Source organism: Pristis pectinata, chromosome 14, assembly GCF_009764475.1.
Source record: "Pristis pectinata isolate sPriPec2 chromosome 14, sPriPec2.1.pri, whole genome shotgun sequence".
Classification (NCBI taxonomy): Eukaryota; Metazoa; Chordata; class Chondrichthyes; order Rhinopristiformes; family Pristidae; genus Pristis; species Pristis pectinata.
In genome coordinates, this window is record NC_067418.1 from 18718170 (window position 1) to 18736398 (window position 18229).

The 18229-nt window shown below is 39.5% G+C and overlaps 1 protein-coding gene across 2 annotated transcripts in view; it reads left to right on the forward strand.

Moving 5' to 3' along the window:
- The window catches only part of ext2 (exostosin glycosyltransferase 2), a 132641-nt gene that overhangs the window by 84993 nt on the left and 29419 nt on the right, over positions 1-18229 (forward strand). For both annotated transcript variants that reach the window (XM_052029349.1, XM_052029350.1), the window contains one exon: positions 13057-13223. In XM_052029349.1, coding sequence (XP_051885309.1) covers positions 13057-13223 — 167 coding nt within the window. The remainder of the gene's footprint in view (positions 1-13056; positions 13224-18229) is intronic.

Here is an 18229-nt window from a genome sequence, read left to right on the forward strand (position 1 = left end):
GTCCGGTATATCATCTGTGACAGTGGTGTTCTGGTTACTCTCACCTCCCTTCAGTCCAACTCGAGCTTGGTTTCCTCGTGGTCTGTGCAAATGTCAGAAAACTGATAGAAGTGTAACTCTTAAGCTAGTATTTAAAATCTGCTCACTTAATATCGGATATCCTTTCTGCATATTTTTGCTGCATATAAGAATCGGCCTATATTACAAAATCAATGGCTTTTCTTTGAAAACTTCAGTATATACTGTCCGTATACTGTTTAAGAAGCAGAGCGTTTTGGGTCTTAAGAAAAACTCAACATTAAAATACTCGGTCTGTTCCCAGGTGATAGCAGATGTTTGGGAGGCTTTGGGGCTTACCTTCTTTACTCCTCCTTCTCTGCAATCCTTAGTACTGCCAAGAAGTTCTGTCCTAATGCATAAATTAAAAAACAGAACTTGTAAGGCAACAGATTTATTAAAGGAAATTTAATTTGGTTAAATTTTGCTGTGAAAAAAATCAATGAGGGAAGAGTTCACCATTATTCTAGTGCAAATAGGAGAGCAATTTTCAGGGAATGCACATGATCTGTGCTGTTCAAGGTGTAGCTTTCCTCCATAAGCTTTCTGAAAAAAAGTGTCTTGCTATCGGACTTGAATAATGTGAAGTTCTTGTATTGATGTCATAGTTGCAGTCTAAACTTGTCAAAGTTAGGATTTGTACATTAGTCTATATATTCTTTTAATGGTATAAGTCTTGATTACTATCGACAATACACTTCAAGATTGCAAGTTAACTTCCACATGCATGCAATCTCATCCTTTCAGTTGCTGAATTTTGTTGTCGTTGTTACAAAATATTTTGCTTAACTTTGTCTCTTTCGTCTGACTTTTATTGCTCTTCCAGTTCTTGTTCCCAAGTCATTTTTTTCATACCTCATTTCACATTGTAGTCAATATTATTCAACTTTGACTTCCTAGTTCACAATCTTTGCAAATGCTCAACCCATTTCCAATTTGATTGACTATTGAGTGTATTACCTATCCTATTCAGAGATCCCAGATGCAGGACCTGTAGAGGGCGCTGAACTCTCTGGATGTCTAAATGACAAACTTGCTGTGCAAAAACCTACATGTGCAAGTGAAAGTCTAACTAATATGAAACAGTTATTTGCAGGTCGCAGCAAAACAAGCCCATTTGTATTCAATTATATCCACTATTGCTGTTTACAAAAATTCATGGAATGTCTGTGAAATTAGGGGTGATTTACTTAGAGGTGGTTTGCAACAATTGTTTTTTTATATATAAAAATCAGCCCACTGGAAGAACTCAGCAGGTCAAGCAGCATCTGTGGAGGCAAAAGGTGTAAGTTGACATTTCGGACCAAGACCCTGCTAATAACCGAGACCCTGATCTGTTTTCTATTCCAGCTTCCAGCATATGCAGTCCCTTTTATCTTCAGTGTTTCTTATATATTGAGGGTGGAACTGAGAAGAGCAAAAAAATTAATTTCAGTGATCTTCAATGATGGAAGATTATTACAATTTTTACATCATACAATTTTAAATTTTCATATTTTACTAGTGACTCAGCTCTGAAAAATCTATCATTCTTAGTTCACTATTTGCCAATACATCAGTAGCTACTGAGTGAATCAAATTTCCATTTTATGGATCTCTCTAATACCTTATTTTTGTTAGGATTTTGCAATTGGTAAATATTTGCCAAGTCACTAGTGAAGCTTCACTGTGGCTCTTTGGGTGTTTTAGGATTGTTTTCATCCATCTGAAAGAGCATAGCCTCATCTGATCACTTGTTAAATCAAGTGCCTTGAAATCCTTTGTGATTGCAATGAAATTTAAATTCCAACCAATAATAAGTTATAGGTTAACAAGTTTTCCTTTGTCATTTGACAACCAGAATTAACACTCAATAGCCTTAAAACAAGGGAATGATTGATTGAAGTGGTGGCAATAGCGTCTTGAGAAATATTCCATACTGATATACAGTATGATGCACATGAATGTGGTCTGAGGATTCCTCTTGAAAGCTTTTTATTGACTCTTATCTAAATTGAATACAGGTATAAATTCCATAATATTTCTTTCTATAATTTGAAATGTGCTTGTGCATAGTTAATTTAATCTTTATTAGATAAGCATAATGCATAATTTTTCTATTAACCCAAAAATTGACAAATGACTGATTTATAAAGATAGTGAATTGTGGTTTGTCCCTCAGGCCACCTTAAGTTTATTAAACAATTTTAATATATTTAGTGTTGGTTTGAGGTTTGGATGTTTCAACAAGTCTCATCCAAGTCATGCTGACAGTTGTAGGATAGCCTTAAGAAATGCACATTATTATTGCCATAAAGTTTCAGTGTTCACCATGCTCTCAGATGTCATGGTTTTGTTCTAATGTGAAATCTCATTTGTATCACTTACTGCAAATATTGTTATGAATATTCAGTTCAGAACACTTTACATATCTTGAAATCATATAATTTGTTTCACCCAGTGGGTGTCTTTTTTGTTGTTGGTCATTCCATGGCTGATAGTGGTTTGGAAAGGTTGTTATGGTTTTACTGCCAGCTACTTCGTACAAACCATGGAAGTAATAGCAGAGCTCAGCATATGCATGCTTTAAGGCACCTTCATTTTATTTCAAGTAACTTTCTGAAAGATGGCTTGGATTTCTTCACTTCTAAGTATAAAACATTTGTGTATACTGGCTACAGTTCCTCTGCACACACTGACGTGGAGAGTTAATGATATAGAAATCATCTCTTTAATGTGGTCATACTATTAAATTTTAAAGATAAGATATCTTTATTAGTCACATGTACGCCAAAACGCACAGTGAAATACAACTTTTGCGTAGAATGTTCTGCAGGCAGCCCGCAAGTGTCACCACACTTCCGGTGCCAACATAGCATGCCCACAACTTCCTAACACGTACATCTTTGGAATGTGGGAGGAAACCGGAACACCTGGAGGAAACCCACACAGACACGGGGAGAACGTACAAACTCCTTACAGACAGTGGCCAGAATTGAACCCGGGTCGCTGGCGCTGTAATAGCATTACGCTAACCACTACACTACCGTGCCTGCCCATTTTATTTCAGTAGAGTAGAACTCTGTTTAAAATGCTGTGATATAAAGATGGCTTGGTATGGTAGTGTATCTGAAGTATAATACAGGTAAATATGAACATTATCTGAGAAATTGCTCCTTCAACATCTAAAGTAATCAATGCATAAGAACATGATGCCTTTTGCAAATTAGATTATTCTCCATTTCTGATATGTTTAAAAATTGTAATCCACTGTATGGAAATGGCTGCTTTTCTTGCACTGTTGCAATAAGCTGCTTGGGATTTTTAAAATAAAATTGACAATCCATTTTTTCTAGTTGTGTGAATGAACATTCACATCTTGATGTTTTGCTACCAAATAATAATTATAGATAATTAATCTTTAGAAAATGATTGTGAAGTGGATTGGCACCAACTCTTTTCAGTTTCTACATCTTGTTTCAAAATCAGCTACAGCATTAGTCTTATAGGTAGTGGGTGAGTCCAACCTTCCCACTTCCTATCCATATTTTAAGTAAATTCTACTACTTTATCCTAGTCTACCTGGCCACACCCTCCACTCTCTGTAGATTAGAATGTTGGAAAATTGCACAAGTTGTTTGTGCCTAAAATTGGAGCTTTTCAACCCTGCTGAAATTCCCTTTTATATAGTGATAATCTATTGGCCAGATGTTTATCTGGAACGATCTTTGTTTATTCCAGGCAACTTTCATTCCTGTAACATCTTTAATTGGCAAAATGTCACAAAAGTTCTTGGGTACATTGTAAATAAAATAGTTTTCAACTCTGAGCCATGGAAGAATGTATCAAAAGTTTAGTCAAAAGTAGCTCTCTAGGGCACCTTGAAAACATCAGTTGAGATGAGAGGTTTAGGGAGGGCATTTTGGAGATTAGGATTAAGGCAGTAGAAAGCACATCCACCAGAGCTGCAATGATTATGTATGGGCATGCTCACAGGACAGAATTGCAAGACTGCAGCAATCTCAATTGGTTGAAGAATTGTGTTAAATGACAGAGAAACAGAGAGACAAAACCATGAAAAGATTTAAAGAAAAACAAAAATGAGGATTTAAAGATTGTGATATTAGTCAAAAAAAGAGTTGATGGATAATTTACGGCATCGGAGTGAGGGGGCAGATTTTAAGGTATGATCATCAAAGTTTTGTTTAAGTACTGTCATGTTGGATGAAAGATGGGAATCTGACCTGGAGAGCATTGGAGTTGGGCCTAGAGCGATCAGAGCTACAAATAAAGCTTTCACACGGTGAACTGAGTCAGGATTCAAGTAATGTTATGGACGAGGAAGTCACTTGGCTTGGTGATGGAGCAGATATATGATTGCAAGGTAAGTTTGGGATGAAACACCACACCAAGTTGCTCAACGGTGTATCTTGGTTTGTGGTAAAAACCAAGTACAGCAACTTTACACCTTCCATTATTTAGCTAGAGACAAGTTTTACTCATGCGATATTGGGCATCAAGCAAGTAGTGTGACAAATTGCAGATATTGGGGAGATGGGATGATGATGAGAGAGCAGCTGAATATTGTCAGCATACGTGTGGAATCTGATGTATTTTAAGATGATATTGTTGAGGAGCAGCATATGGTTGAGAGAAAGGAAATGGTAAAGTTTACATGCAGAAATTCTCCAGGCTGGAAAAGACACAGGTGGGTGGTTTAAGGTTGTGGTGAAGAAAAGCCAAGGCAAGCATGCATTTTGGACGGTGGCTTCCTATCAGATATCAGGTGACTCTTTACATTATTTTTCTCTTAATACTTTTCACATACTTAAAATTAATTTGTTTACCCAACCTCTCAAATATTGGTTATTGAAACCATTCATTGTTTTGACATTTCTTTGATTGGTTTTAATATTTTATGATGCAGGGACTTCAGTGGGCACTTATTTTTATTAGTCTAATCACTGCATAGATGATGTGGTCATCTGCCTCTTGTTTTTAAAATAATATTCTGTATTTATTCTTTTGATCCTTCAGTGTAGATGGCTGACATTTTAGATTAAAAGATTTTTAATATCTAGCACTGAGGTCTTTAGAATCCCAGTTTTCTGCCAAGTTGTTGACCTACTTCCTCGTTTCTGGATCGTCTCCTTCAGCTTTGTTCATCATTTTCCAGCAATGTCTCAATCCTCTCCTCCTTGTCTCAAACCAGACTTCAAAAGCTGGTTACTGAATGTCATCTTTGGGTCTGCTTTCAGCAGACATCATTTTGTCAAAAGCATCATTTTAAGGAGGCATTAATGATTTTAAAAAATCATTCATTTGCAATATACAGAAAATCTCAAGAGAGCTGAATGCTGGATCACATCACAGGAACTGCAGGTTTTTGCACAGATTCAGGGATTTGACTTCCAATTTTTTACCCAGTGCTTTCACAACATCGATTAATATCTGGCTTTCAGCCTATTGTATAATTTCAGTTATTAAAAACACTTCCCCTGATTTGCAATGAGCAATGCAATGACAGACTTGCTGATGTTATTAAAATGGTTCACCTAAAATGCATTTCTTCACAACACTAAATTGCACTTAAATTTGTGGTTATTCTTTTAAAAATTGGAATGACTAATCTCAGAGTGCAATAACACTTCAAAGCCATAATTGTAACCTAAAAGAGCAAATTATTATATTGTCCTATTTGTCCTTAACCAATGTTAGATGTTGTGGCCTTAAAAGTAGTTTTGTCTGAGCAAATGGCAAAATATGGTTTGGTCCATATCAATATGCTGTGAAACCAACAACAACTTTGGAATGTGACTAGTAGAATGGGCGGCACTCTAATGCATGTGGTGTGTTCGGATTTCCAGAAAGCTTTTGATAAGGTCTTGCACAGGAAATTGGTTAACTAGGTTAAAGTACATAGAATTGGTGGTAATGTGTTGATATGGATTCAGGATTGATATTAGATGGGAAGTAAAAAGTGGGAATAAACAGATCCTTCTCAGGTTGGCAACCTGTGCAGTGGGATAATGCAGGAATTGGTGTTTGACCACATATATTCTATATGAATGATTTGATTAAGGGGATTAAATGTCATATTTCCAAGTTTGCTGATGATACTAAACTAGGTGGGATTGTGACTATGGAAGATGATGTAAAAAGACTTCAAGGTGATACGGAACAAGCTGAATGAGTGAGCAAAAACGTGACAGATGAATATAATGTGGCAACATATGAGGCCATCCACTTTGGTGGACATAACAGAAAAGCAGAGAATTTGTTAAAGCTGAAAGATTGGGCAGTGTTGTTGTTCTGGATTTAGGTTTGCTTGTACATGAGTCACTGAAGGCCAACTTGCAGGTACAGCAGGCAGTTAGGGCAAATAGGTTAGTAAGTCTTATTTCAATTGTACAAAGCCTTGGTGAGGCCACACTTGAAGTATCGTCTCCTTACTTAAGGGTATACTTACCTTAGAGGGTGTGCAGCAAAGATTCACTGGAGTGCTTCCAGAGATGGTGGATGTGCCCAATGATAAATAATTGAACAGACCGGAACTGTACCCTCTAGAATTTAGAAGAATGAGGGTAGAAATTGTAACTTGCAAAATTCTTGAAGCACTTGACAGGCAAGTTGCAGGGAGGTTATTTCCCTTCCACAGGAGTCCAGGACCAGAGGGCATGGTTTGAGATTAAGGGATAGGCTGTTTAGGACAGTGAGAATTTTCTTCACTCGAGGTGGTGAATTGTTGGAAATTCTCTACTCCCGATGCTTGTGGATGTTCAGTCGTAATGTTCATTCAAAATACAGGTCGCTAGATTTCTAGGCCTTAAGGAAATAGAGGCGGAAATGGCGTTAAGTAGATCAACCATAATTTAATGAATGGCAGAGCAGGCTTGAAGGGCCTTATGGGCTACCTATTCTGGTATGTTAACACATTGACAGTTAAACAAGGAGTCGTTGATGACGCCCCGCTTCTGTATTTGCATTCTTTGCTAGTATAATCAGCATGGAATTGCTGTTTGACTTGAAGTCTCGTAAATGTTAATCCTTATTGAATGAGGTATAACTGAGTTTTTAAGTGCAGTCAGCCAAATCACCACAGAACCATTTAGCAGGCCCTGTAAAAACTACTCGATTCCCTCAGAGTAATTTAAATTCCATGGACTTTATATGCACATATTTTGCCTCTTGGGGTTATCGACCCCCAGTGTGACCACTGCTTTATTTTGCTTTCTTGCTTAAAAAGTTACAAAGATGAGAGCTTTCTTGTTTCTGATTTGGTGTCAAAATTCTTTAATCTAACTATTCATCCATCTTGATAGTGATAAATGGAAATAATTTAATAGCTATTAGGTTCCAAGGTATGACATTTTGGAAGAAGAGACAAAATTGGAATTGGAAATGAAATTGGTTAGCACTAATAATAAAGGATATTAACAGTGCACTATTGAGATATTGTCCTACCTTTGGGGAATAGGAAGCAGAATCAGGTTAGGTGGAGAAAAAAGAATAACAAGGGAAAGAAATCATTAATGTATTAGCCCTCTAAGAAAAATATAGTCAAAAGTCGAGTCAAAATCGAGTTTATTGTCATATGCTCAAGTACATGTATACACAGGTGCAATGTAAAACTTGTAGTTGTATCACAGGCACATAGCATCAAATAAACAGCATTCACAAGAAAATCATAAATTAAACTTAAGTTATACACAAATTTTACAAGAACACAATTAGAACAAAATAAAACCAAGTCCATTTTAGTGCAAAGTGATATGGTCACCGTGTTGCTAAACTGCAGTGATTAGGGTTTTGCCAATTGGCTCAAGAACCAAATGGTTGAAGGGAAGTAGCTGTTCCTGAACCTGGTGATGTGGGACTTCAGGCTTCTGTACCTCTTGCCCACTGGTAGCTGTGAGAAGATGGCATGGCCCAGATGATGGGAATCTTCAATGTTGCCTTCTTGAGGTAGCTAGCACCTCCTGTAGATACTCCCGATGGTGGGGACGGATGTGCCTGTGATGTATTGGGCAGAGTCCACTATTCTCTGCAGCTTCTTGTGTTCCTGCGCATTTAAATTGCTGTACCAGACCATGATGCAACCAGTCAGGATACTTTCAATAGTATATCTACAGAAGTTTGTTAGAGTGTTCGGTGACAAGCTGAACCTCTTTAACTTCCTAAGAAAGTAAAGACGCTGACGCACTTTCCTTATGATTGTATTTATGTGCTGGGCCCAGGATAGGTCATCTGATATGTTAGTGTCCAGAAATTTAAAGCTGCTGACTCTCCACTGCCAGTCCCCCAATATAGACTGGCACGTGTTTGCCCTCCTTCCCCTTCCTGAAGTCAATAAACAGCTCTTTAGTTTTGTTGACGTTGAGTGAGAGGTTGTTGCGGCACCACTTAACCAGGTGTCTTATCTCAGTCGGGTAAGCTGACTCATTGCTACCTGTGTTTCGTCCAACAACAGTAATTTTGTCATTGGCAAAATTGAAGATGGTATTGGAGCTGTGCTTATTAAGATATTAATCTTAACAGAGATTGGATTAATCACATTAGTATTAAAATAATCTTAATAGAGATTGGATGAATCAAATTAGCAAATGTATTTTTGAGGATGAATTCTCTGAATGTTTTGAGGACAGTTTCCTTGGATTAATTTGTGATTTCCTAGTAAAGATTACTCTGGGGAGAACCAATCACAACAGAATTTCACATTCAGTTTTACAGTACGAAACGTAGAATGAAATAAAGGCCTTGAACCTAAATTCAACTGCATAGATGTGGAGGGAGTGCTATATAGTAATTGAGAACTTGAATTGTAATTCGTGAAGGAAGGCTGAGCAATGGCAAATATTTAAAGAAATATTTTATAATTTTTCAACAATTATCTATAACATTGTGAAGCAAGAACTCTACATGAGAACAGAAATCCTTTCATTGCAAACAATATATATAGATGATAGTATTTGACAGAGCAGGTAAGATGATGATTTTCAACATGGGCTCCAGTGTGTTGTAGCGACTCACCGTCCGAGCAAGCGAACTGGCTCGGCGGTTGGGTCGCGAGTTGTTGGAGTGGCGAGGCCCAAGATGGAGTTGGGCCTTCGTCTTCCCTGAGCGATGGGGAGAACCCGCACGCGGGAAAAGATTGATGACGTAGCGCATACGTCATTTCCGTTTTCGGTGGGCGGGAACCGTTCCTCTTAAAAGGCCCGCGCAAGGCGGGAAAATAAATCAGTATTTGTTCTGCAGCCCACCGACTAGTGTCTTGCTTTCACATCACGGTAGCAGCCGCTACAGTGTCGTCTTTAATATTGAATGTATCAAATTCTTCATGGTGTGAAATTGCTCATTTCTGTCAGTTGTCTTGCCCCTCCCTATCTCTAAACTTAAGTTCTTCAGCACTCCAAGAACTGTATCTCTAACCTCTAAGACTCTTTAGAATCTTCCATTCCTTTTGCCTCATTTGAGGCTTGAACCATTTATATCCCAAACTCTGGAATTTCCCTCTCAGTGGTTCCATCTCTGGGGAAAAGTAACCCTCTTCTCCATTCTCTCTTAAGGCTCTGTTCATAATTTATAACTTAATTTTTGATCACCAGTTCAATTGGTTTATTGCCATTTTTACTAGTTAGAATCTTGGGAAGTTTTATAAGTGCAAAAAGGTTTTAGTAGCAATCTCATTGAATCATTTAGAGAGAAGCTAAATTAACACTGGTCGTAGTAAAATGGAGCACCCTCTTAATTACGGCACGGTAGCATAGTGGTTAGCACAATGCTTTACAGCGCCAGCGCCCGGGTTCAAATCCGGCCACTGTCTGTAAGGAGTTTGTACGTTCCCCCCGTGTATGGGTTAGGAAGTTATGGGCATGCTATGTTGGCGCCGGAAGTGTGGCGACACTTGCGGGCTGCCCCCCAAAATTACTACGCAAAAGATGTATTTTACTGTGTGTGTTTCGATGTACATGTGACTAATAAAGATCTTATCTTAATTTGTGCAGATCCATGCAATGAAAAGTAGTGTATTTTTCTATGGATTATTAAAGCACCTCCCAACAAAATTGTTTGTGAAAATCAGAAAAAAACTACAGATGCTAGAAATCGAAAATAAAAACAAAAATGCTAGAAACACTCGAGTCAGACAGCATCTCTGGAAAGAGAAACAGTTAACATTTCAATTCCAGGATCCTTTGTCAGAACTGGGATAGAGAGAAAACAAGTTGGTATTAAATAACAGAGAAGGTGGGGAATGAATGGGTAGAACTAGGGAATATCTCTCATAGGGTGAGATCAGATGACTAAATGTGGCAGTTGAGATCAGATTAAGTTTCTTTGTCTGTTTCATGTGTTGCAACTGGAGGGACTAGGGCATGCCCAGCGGCCAGACTATATGTAAAAAAACAAAGAAAAACTGGCCAAAATGACAGGTAGAAATTGTCAGTTTCTGTACAGAAAGAGGAAATAGAACAATGGTTTCTGAGGTCATTGAGTGAACCTAGCAGAGAGGAATGGAAATATCTGTTATATCATGGCCAGTGAGAAACTACAAATACTTATGGGGATAACGTGTTTTTAAAACAGTTTATTGACCAGACAGTCAATTAAAAGTATGTGATGTTTTAGTGAAATGTGAATTTTTGTTTTGATGTTGTATGTTCTGTGTCGAAACAATCTGCCAGGAATTTAGTAGCAGACCAGGAATAAAGATATTTTTGCATAGTTATTGGTGCTGCACACCTGAATGGACAGTGCTCCTGGTTAGATTTTTAACCCTATCAAGCTGCAATCCTTGGGTTCCAGTGTAATTGCACTTTGTCAGTGTAAGTATGATGACTCTGATAGTGCCCAGGAGATGGATAAAATCATTCACTATAGCTATTCACCTGCTGAGTTCCTCCAGCATCATGGTGTTCTTTCATCTATAGTCCAGCATCTGCAGTCCTTTCTTTCTCCACTATAGCTATTGTCATTTGGGTTTTCCACACTTCCTGTTCTAGATTTTGACTGTTGTAACAAGAAATGTGGCAGCATTGAAACCCAAAGAAAGTCAGGTTGTAGGAGGTACTCAGATGCAAGCTGCAGAAAATGTTCATGAAATCTGAATTCCATTTGCCATATTTAGAGATAGGCACAGGTAAAGAACCCAACCGGGATTGTGTTTGAAGCACAAAATATAACTCTCTCTCATTTAGCGAAACATCTTGTTGTTGGAACAACCCAACGGGTGGTAGGATGTGGCCTGGTGATGTAGATCTTCACGGTGAATACCTTTTATAACGCTCAAAAACAGGGACTACAACATCACGCACATAGAACCATAGAACACTACAGCACAGAAAACAGGCCATTCGGCCTTTCTAGTCTGTGCCGAAACTTTATTCTGCTAGTCCCATTGACCTGCACCCAGTTCATAACCCTCCAGACCTCTCCCGTCCATGTATCTATCCAATTTATTCTTAAAACTTAAGAGTGAGCCTGCATTTATCACGTCAGATGGCAGCCTGTTCCACACTCCCACCACTCTCTGAGTGAAGAAGTTCCCCCTAATGTTCCCCCTAAATCTTACCCCTTTCACCCTAAAGCCATGTTCTCTTGTACTTATCTCTCCTAATCTAGGTTGAAAGAGCCTACTCGCATTTACTCTGTCTATACCCCTCATAATTTTGTAAGCCTCTATCAAATCTCCCCTCATTCTTCTACGCTCCAAGGAATAAAGTCCTTACCTGTTCAATCTTTCCCTGTAACTCAACTCCTGAAGGCCCTTCAACATTCTAGTAAATCTTCTCTGCACTCTTTCAATCTTACTGATATCCTTCCTATAGTTAGGTGACCAGAACTGCACACAATACTCCAAATTTGGCCTCACCAATGTCTTATACAACATCACCATAACATCCCAACTCCTATACTCAATACTACGTAATGAAAGGATTTCACTATGGAGGCTACAGCAAGGACCGGGCATTCGTCTCTTGATGGAATTCCCTTTTGCAGGGTGTGAAGAAAATCTGTTGGTATTTGAACCATTTCTTACCTAACAGCAGATAACCAAGGTTCGGACCGCCCACAGTGATCCTTGGAACACACACCGCTAAATGCATCTTCAGCTAGAAGACTTGATGTTGAAGTAGGTCATCTGGTCTGTCCCAAACGCATCCTTCCAGCTGAGTGAGCAATCCATGGCTAGTGTACTCCAACACCTGTTTGTTATTGAGCATGATGAATCCTACATAAAGGATCTAAGGGAAAAAGTTTTATTTTAAGACCATCATAGAATGTTTTTGTTATGCATTTAATGTTATAGTCTGTTGTTTAATGTTATAGCCTTTGTGTTGTTTAATGAAGTTTGTATTATATGTTGCAAAAAATTTATTGAATTGCAATGATGTTGGTCACAATGTATCTACATGATTGTGTATATATATATATATATAATTTTTATAATTTACAAAATGTATTTAATTTGATTAATAGTTTATGAACATTAATCTTTTTTGGAGTGGAAGGGCATATGGAGATAAAATATTAATTATGTGCAAAGCAAATAAAAAACACTCCTATTGTGGAAAAAATTAAATTTGGTCATTGAACATATTTCAGCCTGGGGTCCTTTGGCTTTTCTTTATTCAATATGTGTTTGATCATTAAGGCACTGCCCATGTCATTGGAAAACTATCTCTGAAAGAGGTTTTACACAGTATCCTCAGGCAAGAAGCCATTGCAGGAAATGAGCCTGGAACTTGAAGTCTGTAACTGAACAGTAGTTGCCACTTGAGTCCACCCTAAAGAAATGCATTCCCTTCAGAGTATTTGTATTTACATCGACTGGTGCTTGTGGACATCAAAGCAAGATTCACCAAGGTTTTAATTTAGATATGAAGTTACTGTTTTGGATACACAAAGAAAATGGTAGGAGGGCTGCTTATAAACTGTATGTCCATATACAGATAGAGATGACTAATTTGCTTTATATTTATATGAGAAACTTAAGTAATGATTTTAATTTGTTTCTTCCAGAGTCAGCATGGCCCAAGATTGGAGTACCCCTCAAAGTTGTAAGGACTAAAGAAAACAAACTGAGTAATAGATTTTTTCCTTATGATGAAATTGAAACTGAAGCTGTTCTAGCGATTGATGATGATATCATCATGTTGACATCAGATGAATTGCAGTTTGGTTATGAGGTAAGTCTTTTCACCCCATCTACTATTTTGGTTCAGATATGTATTTTAAAAAAATCAGTTAAGTGTTTTTTGTCATCTCTTGGTATCATATGCATGAAAATATGGTTCATGTAAAGTTTTCATGTACAAATAACAAATGTAAGAAAGAGCTACTTTGAGCACCAATTTGCAGTGGCCTGGGACTCGAAGCATATGGTTTTATTTCTTCCATTTTCTAAAAGAAACTACTTTTAATTGGCTACATTTACAAAGAATTTGATTCATGTGCCTTACATGTACATGTTTGTGCAAAGGACGTCCCATCTTAGCCATTTGGTTCACAAGTGTGAGGGAGTTGTTACCTTTTACCAGATCTGCAAAGTGTTTAAATATTGCGCAAAAAATCCTGTTATCACTTTCCTAAAGGTAAACATACATACAAAACCGAATACACAGTGAAGCAGCACTGAAAAAATACAGCTGCTAAACCTCTGAGGTACATAGATGAGCAGAAATGGTACTTTAGAAACTTTTCCATGGTTCCATTCTCACCTTCAAGTTAAACAAGAGCCTATGGTGTTAGAGGCAAGGTACTAGCATGGATAGAAGATTGTTTGACTGGCAGAAATCAGAGAGTGGGGATAAAGGGGTCCTTTTCAGGATGACTGCTAGTGACGAGTGGAGTTCTGCGGGGGTCAGTGTTGGGACCACAACTTTTCACTTTATACATTAATGATCTGGGTGATGGAACCAATGGCATTGTGGCCAAGTTTGCAGATGATCCCAAGATAGGTGGAGGGACAGGTAGTGTCTTGGAGGCAGGGGGTCTGCCAAAGGACTTGGACAGGTCAGGAGAGCGTGCAAAGAAGTGGCAGATGGAATACAGCATAGGAAAATGTGGGGTTATGCACTTTGGTCAGAAGAATAAAGGTGTAGTCTGTTTTCCAAATGGGGAGAGAGAATTCAGAAATTGGAAGTGCAAAGGGACTAGTTCAGGATTCCCTTAAGGTTAACTTGAGGGCTGAGTGAATAGTAAAGAAGGCATTTTGAAAGGACCAGAACATAGAAGCAAGGATGTATTGCTGAGGCTTTATAAGGTGTTGGTCAGATCACATTTGGAATATTGTGAGCAATTTTGGGCCCCGTATTCTAAGGAAAGATGTGCTGGTCCTGAAGAGGGCACAGAGGAGGTTCACAAATATGATCCCAGGAATGAGAGGTTTAACATATGAAAAGCATTTGATGGCTCTGGGCCTGTACTAGATGGACTTTGGAAAGATGAGGTTGGGGGGGGGGGGGGCTGCTGGGAAATCTCATTAAAACCTACCAGATACTGAAAGGCCTGGATAGAGTGGATGCAGAGAGGATGTTTCCATTAGTTGAAGAATCTAGGATCTGAAGGCACAGCCTCAGAATAAAGGGATGTCTCTTTAAAACTGAGATGAGGAGGAATTTCTTCAGGTAATGAATCTGTGGAATTCATTGCCACACAGGGCTGTGGAGGCCAAATCATTGGGTGTACTTAAGGCAGCAATTGATAGGTTCTTGATTGAATGGCGGAGCAGACTCAATGGGCCAAATAGCCTAATTCTGCTCCTATAATGGTCTTCCTCTAATTGATGATAAGGCAATTTCCAGCTGTTGGGATGTTATACAAGGGGATAAAAGAGAGAATTGAGCACAAGAGTATAAAGCAGTATAGAATTATAGAGAAGAAAAGCTCAATTTGGAACTAAATTGAAAATTGCACTTTACTTGATTCACAATGTAATCTGAAGCTCCACCAATCACAGGAAATTAATTCAGTTTTAGATGGACACAATCCAGTGTCTAAAATAGTTGCAGACTTCCTCATTCTGTATGAATGATGATTTCACTAACCTACTGAGCAATTATCCTACAAGCCCACGACAAATCAACTTAATTGCACAAAACCCAACATGTGGTTGAGGAACAGGATTTTCAGTATTGAATGGAATGTGTTAATTTCTAAATGATGGAGAAATAGTTGATATATGAAATTAAGTAAATTAACTCATTTTATAAGTATTTAAAGTAATTTGCTTTGTAAGAAATGTGAAATATATTAAGAAAATCTTCAGTTCCATATAATAGTTTAAGTTAGGATAAAAGACAAGGGCCAATTAAGGGGATAAGAAGGGAATGAATGAGCAGAATGGTGGAAGGAGAGAGAAATAGGAAATGAAAATTAACTTTAGTGTAATGAGAAAATAGTAAGGAAGTAATAGTGGGGGCAGTGGTTGAAGTGGAGAAATAGTGGATGAGCTGGAAGATAACTGGAGGAGGTATTTCAAAAACGAGAACAAAACGGAAATCTCGTCATGCTTTTACCATTCTGACAATTCTGCAGAGTCAGCTAATTGCGAGGAAATACTTGCTTTTATTGGGTGTAAGTAACTACTTTCTAGTTCCTTTCATATTCAGGTTTTAAGGCTGCATTTAAAAATTGCAGTTCTATGCTGACATCACGTAGGGTATCTGATAACTAATTTATGTTTCTGAAGGATCATTCAACAAGATAGCATTCAGCTAAGATGCTGCACTATTCATTTTATTATGAGCTGTTATAACATGTCACTCTGAGAATGAGAGAGAGCACAGAAGTCTTGGTTACATATTTTAGTGATTTACAAAGAGGCTGAGTTGCAATATTAAGCTAAGTTTCAAGTCTGATGGAGTTAGGAGGAGTGCCTTGTTATACGAATAATAGCTCTGTTGTTTTTCAAAGGAGGAAGGAAAATTAATTCAATCCAACATGAAGCAGTACATATTGCCAAAATTTTAAACAGAATTTCTTAATGAGAAGTAGCAGAAAAGCATTTAAAATTACATAATTTTAAATACAGAATCTTGGCAGTACTTGTAAAATGGTTTTCATTTCAAAATTGGAGGTAATTTAGGAACCAGCTAAATTGTTTCTGTATGTTTTATTTTGTGTATGATTGACCAACAGTTGAAGTGTTAGATAATACTGGAGACCTAAGTAAAATGAGAACTTCTGCATGAATCTAAAAAGCCAAAGAAAATAAAATCTTAAAAATCAAAAGTGATGATGGTTCCTGCCTGAAACATTGCGCTTTCTTTCCCTTCGGGATGCAGACCATCCAGCAGTTCAGTTTCAGCCTTTACAGTTTCATTTCAGTTTGTACAAAATGGCAGGAAGTATTTGGCACACACATGATTGAAAAGCTGCCAGTTTTGTTTCTTCTTTTTAAAAAAGACTATTCAGTAAGCTTGTTGTTAAAAAAAAAGAACATGAAGAAATGTATCAAAATCTGTTGGTTAAATTTCTTGCAGGATATTCTAATTTTCCCTCAAGAAAAATAGATAGCTGGATAGATGGTGTTAATATGCTTGACTAGTAATAAATGCACTTTGCATAGTATTCTCTTTTTTATGCTGCTTTGTTTTAGCAAGCTAATGAAGGCCTCCTTTGTTCCTACCGTAGCGACTCACCGTCCGAGCAAGCGAACCGGCTCGGCGGTTGGGTCGCGCGTCGTTGAAGCGGCGAGGCCCAAGATGGTGGTGGGCCTTCGTCTTCCCCGAGCGACAGGGAGAACCCACGCGCGGGAAAGGTTTGATGACGTGGCGTATACGTCATTGCCATTTTGAGTGGGCGGGAACAGGCTCCCTTAAAAGGCCCGCGCAAGGAGGGAAAATAAAACAGTTCCGTTCTGAAACTCTACGACGAGTATCTTGTGTTCATTCCGCGGTAGCAACCGCTACAGTGGTGACCCCGATGGTCCAAACGGATTTTGGACCTACACAATGGACAACCACGCAGCATCCAACGCAGTGGCACTCAAGCTGCCCATCTTTTGAATGCTTCGTCCCAGCGTCTGGTTTCACCAGGCCGAAGCGCAATTCCACCTTCGGCGGATCACCTCCGACTCCACAAAGTACTACCATGTGGTCAGCTCTCTGGACCAGGAGACAGCCGCCCAGGTTAGTGACTTCATCCAGTCTCCTCCGGAGGGGGATAAGTACCCGGCTTTCAAAGACCTTCTGATTCGGACCTTCGGCCTCTCCCGTCGTGAGCGCGCCACCCGCCTGCTTCATCTCGATGGCCTGGGGGACAGATCCCCATCCGCCCTAATGAATGAGATGCTGGCATTGACAGAGGGACACAAGCCCTACCTAATGTTCAAGCAGGCCTTCCTCGAACAACTACCCGATGACATTCACCTGCTGTTGGCCAACGCTGATTTCAGCAACCCGCGTGAGGTGACTGCCTGGGCGGACGTCCTGTGGAAGGCCAAACGCGAGCGCGGTTTGTCCGTCAGCCAAATCGCCAGGCTGCGAGCCCAACGCCCCCCTAAACCAGTCCCAGCAACCGGACAACCACACCCCAGAAACACAGACGACGACAATGGCAACCAACTGTATTTCTACCATCAGAGGTGGGGCGCGGAGGCCCGTCGATGCCGCCCACCCTGCAAGTCAGGAAAACGCCAGCGCCAGCCGCCAGTAACAGCTATGGCGGCTGGCCAGCGACAAAGCCTCCTATTCGTTCGGGATAAGCAGTCCGGGCGGCTTTTCCTCATCGATACTGGAGTAGAGGTCAGTATTTTGCCCCTGACCGGCCGTGACACTCGCAACAGGCAACAAGGTCCAGTACTCAATGCCGCAAACGGCAGAACAATACGGACTTTCGGTACCCGTACACTTCAGTTACAATTCGGCGGCAGCCGTTTCACCTGGACCTTCACCCTTGCCACCGTCGCCCGACCACTCCTAGGAGCCGATTTCCTTCGGGCCCACAACCTGTTAGTCGACCTGCGGGGGAAACGGCTAGTCCACTCCAGAACCTTCCAGACCTACCCCCTGGGAGAAACCAGCCTACCAGCCCCGCGCTTGGACTCCATCTTCCTGTCCGGCAACGAGTTCACCAAGCTCCTAGCCGAATTCCCATCAGTTTTGGCACCTCAGTTTATGAATTCTATGCCCAAACACAGGGTGCAACACCACATCATTACCACAGGGCCACCACTTCATGCCTGAGCACG